Source organism: Centroberyx gerrardi, chromosome 19 (genome assembly GCF_048128805.1).
Source record: "Centroberyx gerrardi isolate f3 chromosome 19, fCenGer3.hap1.cur.20231027, whole genome shotgun sequence".
Lineage (NCBI taxonomy): Eukaryota > Metazoa > Chordata > Actinopteri > Beryciformes > Berycidae > Centroberyx > Centroberyx gerrardi.
Genome location: NC_136015.1, coordinates 3,936,120 through 3,948,874, shown reverse-complemented (window position 1 = coordinate 3,948,874; position 12,755 = coordinate 3,936,120). Strand labels below are relative to the sequence as shown.

The window sequence follows — 12,755 nt, the reverse complement described above, 5'->3', positions numbered from 1 at the left end:
TTGGAATGATTAATGGGGAATGTGGTGACAGATTGACAGTTTATTAAATGGATACTAATGGTGGGAAATACACACCAACCATAGCTGGACCCTAATCCTAACTGTAAGATTGTTCACTCTAGTAGCTTCTTTGGCAGATAACCAGCCATGGTCTGGATGTAATTTTCAATTTATAAAATGGAATCAGCGGGTCTAACAGTGAAAGTGGCTGGTGAATTTTGGTAAAATAAGTCACTGTGACTGGTGGAGAAGAGATGGATACACACATTTTAATAGGTAGAAAATGGAGATGCTCCAGTACTTTTTGTTTAAATTCCATAATAGTTTTTTACTGCATCCAGATGAAGTTGTATAGTGAGCAGTTAGATGTTGTCAGACTGTGTGGGATTTTTAATCAGAAGAGGCTTCTGTCAGTGTGCCATTATCGGCTGGCTGTTGACAGCGGCTCATTGAGATCCACGCTGCTCATTCCCAAACAAACTCCAACTTGGTTCTTTGTTTAGAGATTGCCAAGCCTGCAGAATGAACTCGGCACAATGGCTGATTGTGCTCCTCTCAACCCTGCTGTACTCTGTCCCTCTATCTCATGTGTTGGGAGCTCTTAATGAGCTGTTTGGGGGGTGAATAAGCAGGATTGGTTGTCTAAAATTTATTAACTACCAGTGCAATGCAAATATAGTACAGTTGATTGTAAACCTTGTTTTATCAAATGAACCATGTTCATTAAGCATGTCAGTTACATAGTGAAGTGCTTATGACCTTTCGCACAGTGTAACATTCATCATGTAGCAATGCTGGGAAAGTCTTATTATAGCTTTGAAGAGGTAAATGTAATCTGTTTTCACAAAACAGCACTTCAGTTCCATTAGAACAGAGCAATATGTACATTAGAGGGATCTGTAAAACCGTTTGGATAGCAAATATTATTACAAAGGAAACATTTAAAAAGTGTCAAATGTGTCGGTTACAGATTGACGTGAATAATCACTGTGACTCGCATGTAAATTCAAAGCCTGTGGTGAGCTGGTGCAGTCTGAGAGAGTGTATATTTTCATTGTGATGACTAGCAGCAAGCATGGCAGCAAGCTTAGCCAATTAGCTTGATACCTTTTGACAACGGTGTTTTGCAAACCTCCCTGTGGCCAGAGTGTGCTTTGATTTCTCTGAGTGACACTCAGAGAGACTGCTACCACTGCTTTTGTTTGATGTCATACTATGGCTCTTGAGTGCTAATGTAGAAATAGCCTACACTTTATTTTAGAAAGCTTTGCCCAAAGAGAATGGATTTTTTTTTTTTGCATGAAGGAGCATTTAAAGCTCAAACACCGGTGACACTGCATCTGTAGTCCAAGTCCATATCACGTCAATATGCTCACATGCCTTCATTTTAATACAAAGGTCCCGTACTGGTTAGAAAAGAAAGTTTCTTAAACACAATAGCACATTAATGCAGTTGGGAATACTTGGCCTAATACAGTTATTACTATTATTTTACATTTTGAAAAGCGTAATACTTTTGGTTTGTTGGGGCGATCATATTTATTTGACATGTTACGTATGGAACGTTTGGGCATTGGTCAAAAATGTGAAATTTTATTGTTTATTAAATATTGTTGCACTGAATTGTTTAAAAAGTATGTCCATGATTATAGATGAATCGAATATTCAGTGTAAGTTTTGATAGATTATTCCAAAATGAAAATTACTGATAGTTGCAACCCTACTGTCTAAAAATGCCTGAAGGCCCTAGGCTAATTCACCTACATAGAAAACTACAAAAAAAAGGTGTGCACTTGAACTCAGATCACTGAAATACCGCTGTTGGATCCTCTTACCTAACCTGAAAATCCGGCTGCCATTTAGCCTAGGATTCTTTAAGCTGTGCTCTGGTTTTCTTATGTTTAGAGAGACCATGTGCGGTGGATACACAAAGACCAACATGAAAGCACTGACGTGAAACCATGGTCTAAAGCTAACTCAGAGGACAAGGCTGTCACCTCCTCAACCCTTTGAATTTTCAGTAAAACGATGACAGGACTAGGTGTGTGTTCCCGTGTGTGTGCATAATTTGCTTGTTCACGTGGTGCCCTCAGGGCTTCAGCATTGCATTGTGGGGACTTGGTCTCATGGTTCAGCTGCTCTAGTTTACTCACTTGTATGTATGCACACAAAGCGGTGCACATTAACTCACCTCTCTGTTTGCTTTCCAGCCGGCCCACAGCGGCGGGTTGTTGCCCTTCAGAGCTGAGAGTGGAGGCAGCCTGGACTCGATGCAGTGTCTGGACATTTGAGAACCGAATAGAGTTGCAGTGGTGCTGAACTTTGTCTAGTGAATTATTTGTGAGCTCAGCTGCGTATCAACTTCTCTCTGTTTATGGACAGGTTGAAAATATTAAACAGAGGTATGTAATCGAATCCAACCTTTTTAATTGTTTAAAGTAAATGAATTGGAAATCACAAAAAAGCATTTTTGATTAGCTGAAATTTAACACATCTCCTGTGTATTCAAATACATTGATCATTGATCATCATCAACACACACAATCACACAGTGATTGCAGTAAGTGCATGTTTGGCATGCACTATATCTGTAGTTCCATCAGATTTGTATGCCTGCCCTGTTAGGGTGGCTTAAGTGGATTGGTTTAAGTGGTGTACAGACCTATAGTGCTGCCTGCAGCTGTTGAGCATGTGGTGTGTGTATATTATAGCCTGGGACTTGCCAAACCAGTTGGACAGAGCCAAAGCTGACCAAGCAATAGGTCTGTACTGCTCTTGCACAGCAACCTAAAACTAGCTGATCCAAAGGTGAAGGCAGTTAGAGGTAATTTCACTATTATGGATATTAGGTTATGGCCTAATTTTAAGGGTCTGACAACTTGGTGGTATTCTTGTCAATGTTCTTGACTGTTTCCTGTCTCTTGTGTCAATGAAAAGGATCTGTGTTCCGACCCAAGAGAACTGCTGCAACTTAAAACTTTATTGATGACTTAGCCATGGCTTAATTAACCTGTTGGCTGCTTTTCAGAAGGCCGTCAGGAACGGTTTTTCAGATGGCCAGCATTGTACACAGCACTTAGAAGGAAGTTGACTTTGTTTAATCCTGTTTTGTGTACTTGTCTGTCTGTATGTTTTACAGGAGGGCTGTAATCACTTTGCTTTAGAGGTGTCCAGCCGGAACCAGGAATTACACTGTAAGGACAGCAGTGCTGGGGGAGACGATTTACTGAAGCTCAATGGTCTTCAGTAGATGTAAGTAGTAGGGCTGCACGATATTGGAAAAAACTGACATTGCAATATTTTTTTTTTCTGCAATATATATTGCGATATGAAAAAATACAGGAATTTTCACCAAATGACTTGAATAGCTCTATCAAGCCTTGCCCCTTTAAGAAGGTGGCCTTGTGGGTAACCTGCACGGGTGACGTAGTAGGAAGTGAGTGTGTTTTTAGCCGCAGCCAGAGTGAGTTGCAGGATGCGAAGTGAGGTAAGTTACCATAGTTAGCAGGAAAAGAGCTTAGAATGTCACCGAGAGGCCGTGCATTATGTTCGCTGCTGTACTGAAATAAAGTGCCAGTTCTCCACTGCAGAGTTGGTCCGGACTCTTAGTAAAAAGCTTGTTACCAGCTACGAGCCAGGCTAAGCTAAAGTAGGCTAGCACAACACCAGAGGCTTCCGAAAGCTGGAAGGTAACATACACTACTCTTATAACAAACCCTTAAATCGGAGTAAATTATGTTATATCAGACAGACTTCTCTTGTAGATTAGTCATGGAAAATGAGAACCGCGCGAGTTTTCCTTTTGTATCAAGCAGCAAAAAAGTTGTAGCATGACGTGTTTGAGTTAATTTGCCTTACTTGACATCGCACGTCCTGCGATTTGACTATTGAGCATGCGCACATCGCGATGACGATGCTGAAACGATATATCGTGCAGCCCTAGTAAGTAGGCATAAAGAGACAGCATTTTCTGGATTAATTAAGTAATTACTATTGCCATAATACCAATACTCTCCTTTTATCATGACTAGGTTTGAAAGCCTCATTCACAGAGAATATGCCTTGTTCTATCACATTTTGTGTATACCATGCTGTGGTGGTCTGATACTTGACTGCCAGGTTGCACTCTACCTTTTATTCTGCAGTGTACACATTGTACAGGCTATTCAGTCACCCAGGCAGGGTTTAGCCAGTTTATTTTTATAAAGGGACTTTTGACATTCCAAAGTACAGCCTGATACTGGTGTTAGGACCCTCCCCTTTTAGCGTCACAATCTGACCGCACCTACTGAACATGACCAATTACAAGCAAAGCTATCTTTTGAATTTAAGCTCACTTGTAGCGGCCACACAGGATTGTCTATGCTTATCAGTGTCAGTACTCCACGATCACTCCCACTGCCCATCCCTAGAACATCCCTAACCGTTAATTAACAGAGCTACTGTATCTTAACCTGCACAATTACATGAGCACTTGATAGCTGTATTGCTGCTGGAGACCTATGAGCATACCCAAAACCATAGGACTTTTGTTCCAACCAGTAACTAACCGCCACATTGGCTTTAAGTCACAATGAAATATGACTTTTTCACCGTTTGCATATTTTCCATACCATAATATACAGCTATTTAACAATAAATGCCCAAAAAAATGACAAACATTTTATTTTCATGTATTTTTATATCAAAATCCCATTACTTTTACTTCCTGGAAAACAGTATATTTTTAGTGGTTACGTCATCGTGTACCAGTGGGTGCAAATAAAAATTCCAACCAGCAATCGCAAAGGGACGAGAGAGGCAAAAGATCCAGCTTTCTCTGGATGGAGCGCTCGCTCACTGCTGTTCAGGACAGTTTGTATTTTTGATTTTTCACTTCCTGTAACTGAGAAGTGTCGACACTAGTATTACACTTAGGCAAAAAGGGCAAATCTACAGGGTCTCAACTAGGGGGGAGGGACACACTAGTCTGTTTCAGTCTGTATCTTGCCTAGTGTAGCTTTAATCTAGAAAGTGGGTTGCTCTTCAACTGCTGTCCTGTTGTCCAGAATAAAGGAGAGCAATACATTTTGTCCCTTAGCAATGCCATTGACTACTCTAAGAGGCATTAAACATGCAGATAGTTCTCACTGGTGTATTACCTGTGTCTGTTATATATCGGCCTTGTGAAATCTTCCTCTGCATCGCCTAATTGGTTGATAGCCTCTTAATTGTGACAATTGTTTTCTTGGCTCCTTGAAATAAATTCTGAATTGGACTAGCTTTTTTGCCCTAGGTGGGACCCAGAGTTGTTTTGCAGTTGGTTTGCAGGCTAATTAATGCACCATTATGTTGTAGCTGAAACAAGCAAGTCTTTCTCCTGCTCCAATCTGCTCCCTATTAGTTACTGAGTAGATCCAATCTATTGAGTGGCCCAGAAAGTCATTGAGTAACTAAATAACAATGTGAAACTCGAGTCCTAAGTGATATTTCCCATTGGTATAACTTTTTCGTTTTCTAAGCTCCTGTGCTTTCATAGGATGTAATGAGCTCTCAACTTCCAACATCAGCTGCTCTGGGAATCCATAGTCATTACCCCCCACCACCCACCCCAACTCTCATTATTGATGATTGTAAATAGTGTTCCTCATGGAAACTGTGGTAATGGGAAAAGAAAAATATCAACAGGATCTCATTGAATTAGTTTGTATTCATAGTATTCTGTTACATCATCACATGGCCATCTTAGGAAAATAACAGGTGATTATGACCAAACGACAGCCACAGCCAATGAACTGTCTATATTGTAAGGCACCATAGTGATAGGAAATGCATGTGACATCATGGGAATACTATGAATAGGCTAGGAATTACATGGTTTTCAAAATGAAAGTGAGCGCCATTAATGAAATAATAAATTCTGTGTTTGTAGTTTCTCATATTGATGGACTCTTGTAATTAGACAAACCCACACATTATAAGAAAATAATTGCCTTGCATTTTTTGTTTTCATTGAAAGCCAATTATTTGTTTGTATATTTCATCATCCCATTTGTTCATTTAATTCAGGAGCTGCTGACTGCTGTGCTTCGGACACTGTGATGGAAAATCCTGGTAAGAAAAATGCCCCATTTGTTTTTAGATTAATACTTAAGATTTAACATTTGTAATACTTTTGTCATACTTTTTAGATTTCACTCTTCACACTGTGAACACATTAAGCCAATTTGGTATACTTTTAACCTACTAGCATTGTAATCATGCCATTACAGTCATTTCTCAGGCAGAATTGCCTCACTTAAAACTCTCATTGTGTTAAACCTCAGCAGACCTTGGTCAAATAGCACTTAAAAATAATTCTTAGCATTTGATTTACCCTGCTTGCCACATAGGACAATATAGTTTAGATAATAATCTATGACATTTTCATATAAATGTTAGTTTTGCTACTCTATCGCTGATTTCTATAACACAATAGTGATTCAACCTATATCCATTTCATGAAAGCTTTTACATTTGCTGTTCTAAACACCCGGTGTCTGGTTGGTCTTTCCTGGGAAAAATCTTTTGGCACACAGGAAGTGATGTGTTTTACGTTTCCGGTTTGCTTGTAATAAATAGAAGAAGAACTGGGTAGTTGAGCAGTGATAGCCACCATGGCTGAACAGACAAAGAAAAGAGCGCCACCTACAGAAACCCATCAACAGAAAATCCAAGGGAAAAGATGTCACAGTTCTGGACACACTGCTTGATTGACAGGTGATCTGTGGGAAGAACAATGCAGAAACACCACAGCAATGAGAGCTCAACACCAAAGAGGGAGACAGAATAAAACAAAAACAAGTTTACATTTTGGTATACCTGAATTGCCCTGATGCAGTTAAAACCACTTGTTTGTCTCTTCAAGCAGGTTAACCCAGGTCTGAAACTCTGTTTACCATCTGATATACAGGTCCTATTTCAGAGTATTTATGGTTGCTGTAGTGAGACTGACTTTACATCAGTCATAGTATCAGGAAGACAGAAAGTGGTGAGTCAACATAGTGCTAAGTTATGGAGCTGGCCATTGAGGGGTTGGCCTTGTGACGCATTGTGGTGTTGACACAGCAGCTATCTAATTGGCCTTCACCCAGAGGACACACCTGTAGGTTAGCAGAGCTGCTGGTTTCTCCCACTGCCATGTGTGGCCCTCTGTCTCATTTCACTACAAACCTCGGATCACTGAAGACAGTGGACGTATCAGTTATACGCTCACGTGGCCCAGTGGATCTTCCTTCTTGAGCTATTTGGAAGTGGATTAGTGAATTTGTCGTTTGGTGACATCCGTGGAAAAATATCTGGAATGGCTGTACAATCTGAATATAGGTGTGAGTATGCCTACTTTCTCTCTGTTGTCGGATGTTAATGCTGAAGCTTTTGAAGATATCGTAATTGCTTTTAAATACAGTCCATTTCTTTGACTGGTAAAATATCCATTGTTGATGCTCAGACTGAAATAATTGTGTCAGATTGTGATCGAGGCAGTGTTGAAAGTGACTTGAATTCATAGCCTTGGTCTAGTGACATGCCAGGATAGGACAGGCCACGGCAGAACAACACTGCTCCATGAACACAATCTAGGGAATAGGGCCATGGCTAGAACAGATTAGGGAAGCTTGATCTTCTCATCCCTGCCTGGCCCTGTGGTCAAGCTCAGTAAAAATAAACTGGACTTCCTCCTTGGCTTTATTCTTTAAAGTGATGTGTTTCTGACACCAAGGCATGGTTGTTGAGTCACTGGAATGCTTTAGGGTCTACTTGCGTTTTGGTCTGACTGGGCCATCCAAACATGTTGGATTTTATTATATTTGTACTTGTATGTCTTGGGATTGTCATGAGCACACAGTGAGATGGTATTTATGAGTCATCAAGAAGGCTATTTTTATTCAGATGGGCATTCATGTTGTTGATATGGCAGTGTCATAATGATTCACAATGAAGCAGATATCATTGATAATTGTTATCCCTGTCAATTCATCAATGCTTCCCAGGATAGCAGTCCTAATTATCTTCCCTATACCAAAAGATTGACCTCAAGCCTTGAATTCCACACATTCCTGCTTGTCATTTTAGGGTTGTGCTCCCATGCCATAGCCCTAATTGGACTCTAGAGGGAGCAACAGTGTTGTGTAGTAGCTTACAGCCTTCCTCATCAAATATAAACAGTTTTTAGTCTTTTTATGATGTCTTTAATGTCCTGAAAACACACAACTGTTTTTTTCTCTGCTCACTAAACTCTGTATGTTTGGTACTTTGCTATCTAAAGTTTATTTCCTGCCAGATAACATGCATGCTGACTCATTCTGCTATTCTATCTACTATAGATAACAAAGAGGGGACACATAAGAGAGGTGTCTGAGTAGTTTTGGCAATGTGTGGCCCTTTTGGCTTTTCTACTGTTTAGGTCTACCTTAAACAAATCAGTTAAACCTGGCCAAGAAGATGCATACATTACACTTTCCTGTTCTCTGAAGAAACAAATGTAGCAGAAGATAAGGCCTAACTAGTCTTGTCCAAAAAGGTTCAAGCTATAATCAGGCGGTAAAGCCTTTCTGGAGATTGTCAAATCTATACTAAGATTAAAGTAAGAGGTATGGCTCGCTACTTGGACCGTGTGTCCTGATGGGTTTGTGTATCATCTTCCATTTTTTGCAGGATGGGTTGAATCCTTCTCACTCCACCCTGCCTTGTTCATATTGATCTATTACACTGGACTATCTAATCCTCTGAGCAGGCTTAGATCTCTCTCTATAAACCAGCCTCTGTCTGATTGGCAGTAGAAAATATGGCCCACATCCTTTTCCGTTCTCCCCACTTTATCTCTTCCACACCAGGAAGAGCCCCCCCTTAACTCCCACGCACTGATTACATATAACACAACCACACAGCACTCTGATGGAAATGTTCAGACACAGGCTGCCTGGCTGCCCCGTCTCTGGGATTTATGTGAGATTAAACATTCAATGAAATGTTCTGTTCTTCGTCAGTTTGCTTGCTGACTGTTAATTCCAAGATGAAATAAAGACAGAAAGCGCATACAGTAGGCTTCTCGAGGAACACGGGCTTTATGTATGCTCAGGTGTTATGGGGAAGGCAGAACTGTGTTCTGAAATATTGTCTGCTTGTGTTTTGCGTTGTTATTGAAAGTTTTTAGAATTCTTTGCTGAGCTTGCCTAAGTTTTTTTTTAACATGATTAAATGTATTCTTAATTTGTACTCTAAAAAGCAGTGCAAATTAAACTGCAAAAAAGTACATGCTTCCATTATGTCAGAGATAGGCTCAAGGAATGCTAGCGTAACTACTGGTTGTTGCTTTATACCTGTACGAATGAGTTTAACAACAAGCTCCATGCTAATATCATCAGTCTTATCAGTTTACTCATGCATGTACATAGTTTATATGGACGATCCCTGGAGAGTTATTGGACACCTCTGCGATGTCACTTCCTCTTCTCTGGCAGTGAGCTCCACCTCGGCCCGGCTCACCTTCCACATCTCCAGTTACCTTGCCCTGCAGGGCCCTCCCCTCGCCCTTCGGGGAGTAGTGTTGTATCAGCCTGTGGAATGGTGCAAGAGGGGGGCCCTCTGCGTTGCAAATCCCTCAAGGCTTGACGACCGGGCCGGCCAACCCTCAAAGCTTGCCCGCTGTGAACTTTGCCCCTGAAAAATCTGCTCTTAGGAATGACAGGCATCTAAGACTGCCGGACTGCCTTATTGGCGTACCTTATTTATGAAGTCAGAGCTCCACGAAGGGAGGGACCTAACGACTGAGTGAGTGTGAGTGTGTTTGTGTTTTAGAGAGAGAGAAAGAGGGAGAGACCAAATCACACAGGCTGAAGGGAGGGGGAGGGCGAGACTATAGAGACGAGAGAGACTAAACGACGCAAGTGAGCAGGCAAGACAGTCTTGGGTTACAGGAGCTCGAAGTCTGGTTGGAGAGGAGTGAGGTGGCTTTAGTTTTCCCTCCCCGCCGTGGGCCTCAGGAGAGGCAGGGCCCGGCAGGCCAGCGGGGACAGGAGCTGTAGCATGGGACACAGTGCCAGCACTGAGACAGTGGCCCAGCAACCAGCCCAACACTACACTGGTGAGTCCAAAGCCAGAGGCTTAGCACCAGGTGGCTGCAGTGAACTAGTTTTGAGAGAACACCTTGCTTTTGACGGGAAAATATCAGGCATGCTCGCGTTTAGTGTAGTGGCGGCAAGCGGACGTGGATATATGAGCAGGCGTTTTTAAATAGGTGAGAGACTGGTGGAAGGAGGCAGGCACAGGCAGGTGTAGAAGAATGCATGCAGGTGGAATGTAGTGATTGTGAAATATACACACACCACACTAACTCTTCCCCCTGTCTGCACTCGACTCTCCTCCATCTTATGAAAGCTTTTATGGAGAACCGGATTTGGGGGTACAAGGCACCAACTGACACCGTTTCTCTCTCTCTGGATCTGTTTCTTGACTTGCACGACTTGACTTCTGAAGTCATATTGTAGGCCTCAGCTGTACAGTTCACCCTGAAGCCCCTGTCTGTCTCTCTGGTTAGACTAATAGACAGAACAAACTTTCAAAACCTGTTTTCGCTGTCAAAAGGAGGAACCTCTCACACGTTGTATTTACACAGCTAGAATTCCACTTTTGTGGTTAGGAAGCAACACAGTCTGGCTATTGCAATCCAACTCAGCCCAGTCCCCTGTTGATTTATTTGCCCCACAAAAATCCTAAGTCACATGACACTGTCACTGTTTGCTGCATAATGTCATGGACTTTGAGTTGTTGGGATTGTTTTGTTATGGACTTGGACTGCTGTCCTGCTGCTGGTTTAACAGACATAATAGCTGGTGAAGTTAAATTTGATGGACCAATATTTGCTTTATATTTCTCTGGAGATTTTCAGTTACAGTGTGAGCACTATTGCCTGCTCTAAACATGTGATATGAGTTCCTCTACATTACATGCTTGCTCTGTATGCAAAATGTATTTTTGCCTGTGGTGTGCTACTCCATGTAGTTGGTGGCAGCCTGTCATGCGATTGGCATGAGCCATATGGACAGCACGACCATAGAACTGCTGGGTATTGCATAATGCCATTAGTTACACCAGCTTTCAGGCTTTTACTAGTCCTTTTGATTTTAAATGGCTGAAAATGTACAGTACCCTTTAATGAAAGCAATGGCCACCTTGATAATATTGTCTTCGGTTTTGTTGAAGCAAGCTGTCCTGCGAAGAGTCAGTGTTTAAATGTGGAGCTGTAGCCTGTGCGTCTCTACCATCTCTCACTTCATCTTTCAGGGGTCGGTGCCTTTTATTCTCTGGCTGTTCTGTGAAACTAGCCATCTCAGATTGTCATGCTCTATTGTAACACAAGGTCACCATGCCACGCTGTGCCGCTGTTGCAGCCAAGCACACCGTCGCATTCATTTTCCCCCTGTTCACTGCCGCCCACTCCTCCCAGTTTAACACCCTTTGGTGTCTGGGCCAAGTGTCAGGAATAGCCGTGAGGGCCAGTGCACTTCACACAGAGTTCACTGCCCCCTGCATGGCTGCATTTCACTATGGGATCTCACACACAGGCCCAACAGCCTTGTTTACCACGTAGAGATGAATGGAAGAATGTGTGTAGAGCAAGGGCCACTGAAAAAGGAGGCAAAGTGTAGCCGTAGAAACATAGTTTGGATATTGCTTATGTTAATTTTGTTCCGAATATTGTGCTATGATGGACTTTTATTCCGTATACAAGACAGAACTCTTGGATTGTTCCCCCATGGAGTGTGAGATTTGCTTTCTGAGTCGTAACACTGGCTACATTTATCCCTGACCTTGAAAGGATTGTCCCCAAGACATGCATCTTACAGTGATTGTAGCAGGTTGCAATATGTGTCCGCTTTAACCCTCAAATGTAGCCTGTTTGTCGAACGAACTTGTAGGATACAATAACAGTCAGATCGTGTTAAAAGAATTGGCACACTACAACAACTTGATCCTTCCAAGTCTTTTGTATATTTCGTAATGCTAAACCTGGCTTAATAAACTGTGGATCTGATGTGATTTTAGGGAGTCGACTATCTGGTGTTTTGCAGAGGCAGGTTAGTCCCTCTTCTGTTAGATAGTGTTCAGTAGAAATGAGGCAGTCATGGTGCTTGCCAAAGGGGATATCAACAATCCTGGCCTCGTCTCGCACCATTCGCCATTTCTTGCGTCTCCCAACCTGTTCTGCTTCCACTGCCTCTTTTGGTTTTAACCTTACTTTTATTAAATCATTGATTTGCTCGCCACCCTTTGCCACTGTGAAGTACATGCTTATAACTTGTACACCTTCTTTGGATCCTTTTGTGCACTTGTACCGATAAGTGTGACAAAAGGACAAAGAGGAGGTTCCTTGCTTAAAGACACTATGTTCCTTTTTCTTACACATGCTCGTAGCTGTCAAGTTGCCCATGTGAGAATTCATTTCTAATGGAACTATCACAATCATAGCTAGTGGCTAACATTAACCATAACTTAGATTTCTCACTGTGATTAATGAGTGAAAATGTGGGAGGAGGAGGATGACAATTCAAACAGTAATGCGGTCATATGGTGTCTCGACTGATGTCTGCTCCAATGCTGATTGCTGATATTAAACATTTTATTCTATTTTTTACTTTTTATTTTAAAATAAATCATCTAGTGGCGCCTTTTTAAAAAGTCCATACTGCTGACATTTTCTCTGCAACAGCTTCACCAAAGCAATGAACAATTGCACC

General features: G+C 41.8%; 1 protein-coding gene across 6 annotated transcripts in view; it reads left to right on the top strand.

Moving 5' to 3' along the window:
* phactr4a (phosphatase and actin regulator 4a) overlaps window positions 1-12,755 on the top strand; it is a 33,698-nt gene that overhangs the window by 1,314 nt on the left and 19,629 nt on the right. For 2 of the 6 annotated variants that reach the window (XM_078290374.1, XM_078290376.1), the window contains exons 2-3: window positions 3,140-3,252; window positions 6,049-6,093. In XM_078290374.1, coding sequence (XP_078146500.1) covers window positions 6,081-6,093 — 13 coding nt within the window. In that variant the 5' untranslated portion in view covers window positions 3,140-3,252; window positions 6,049-6,080. Of the gene's footprint in view, window positions 1-2,293; window positions 2,403-3,139; window positions 3,253-6,048; window positions 6,094-7,248; window positions 7,347-9,843; window positions 10,103-12,755 lie in introns of those variants that run through there. The other 4 variants (XM_078290377.1, XM_078290372.1, XM_078290375.1 and 1 more) reach the window with 3 other exon arrangements.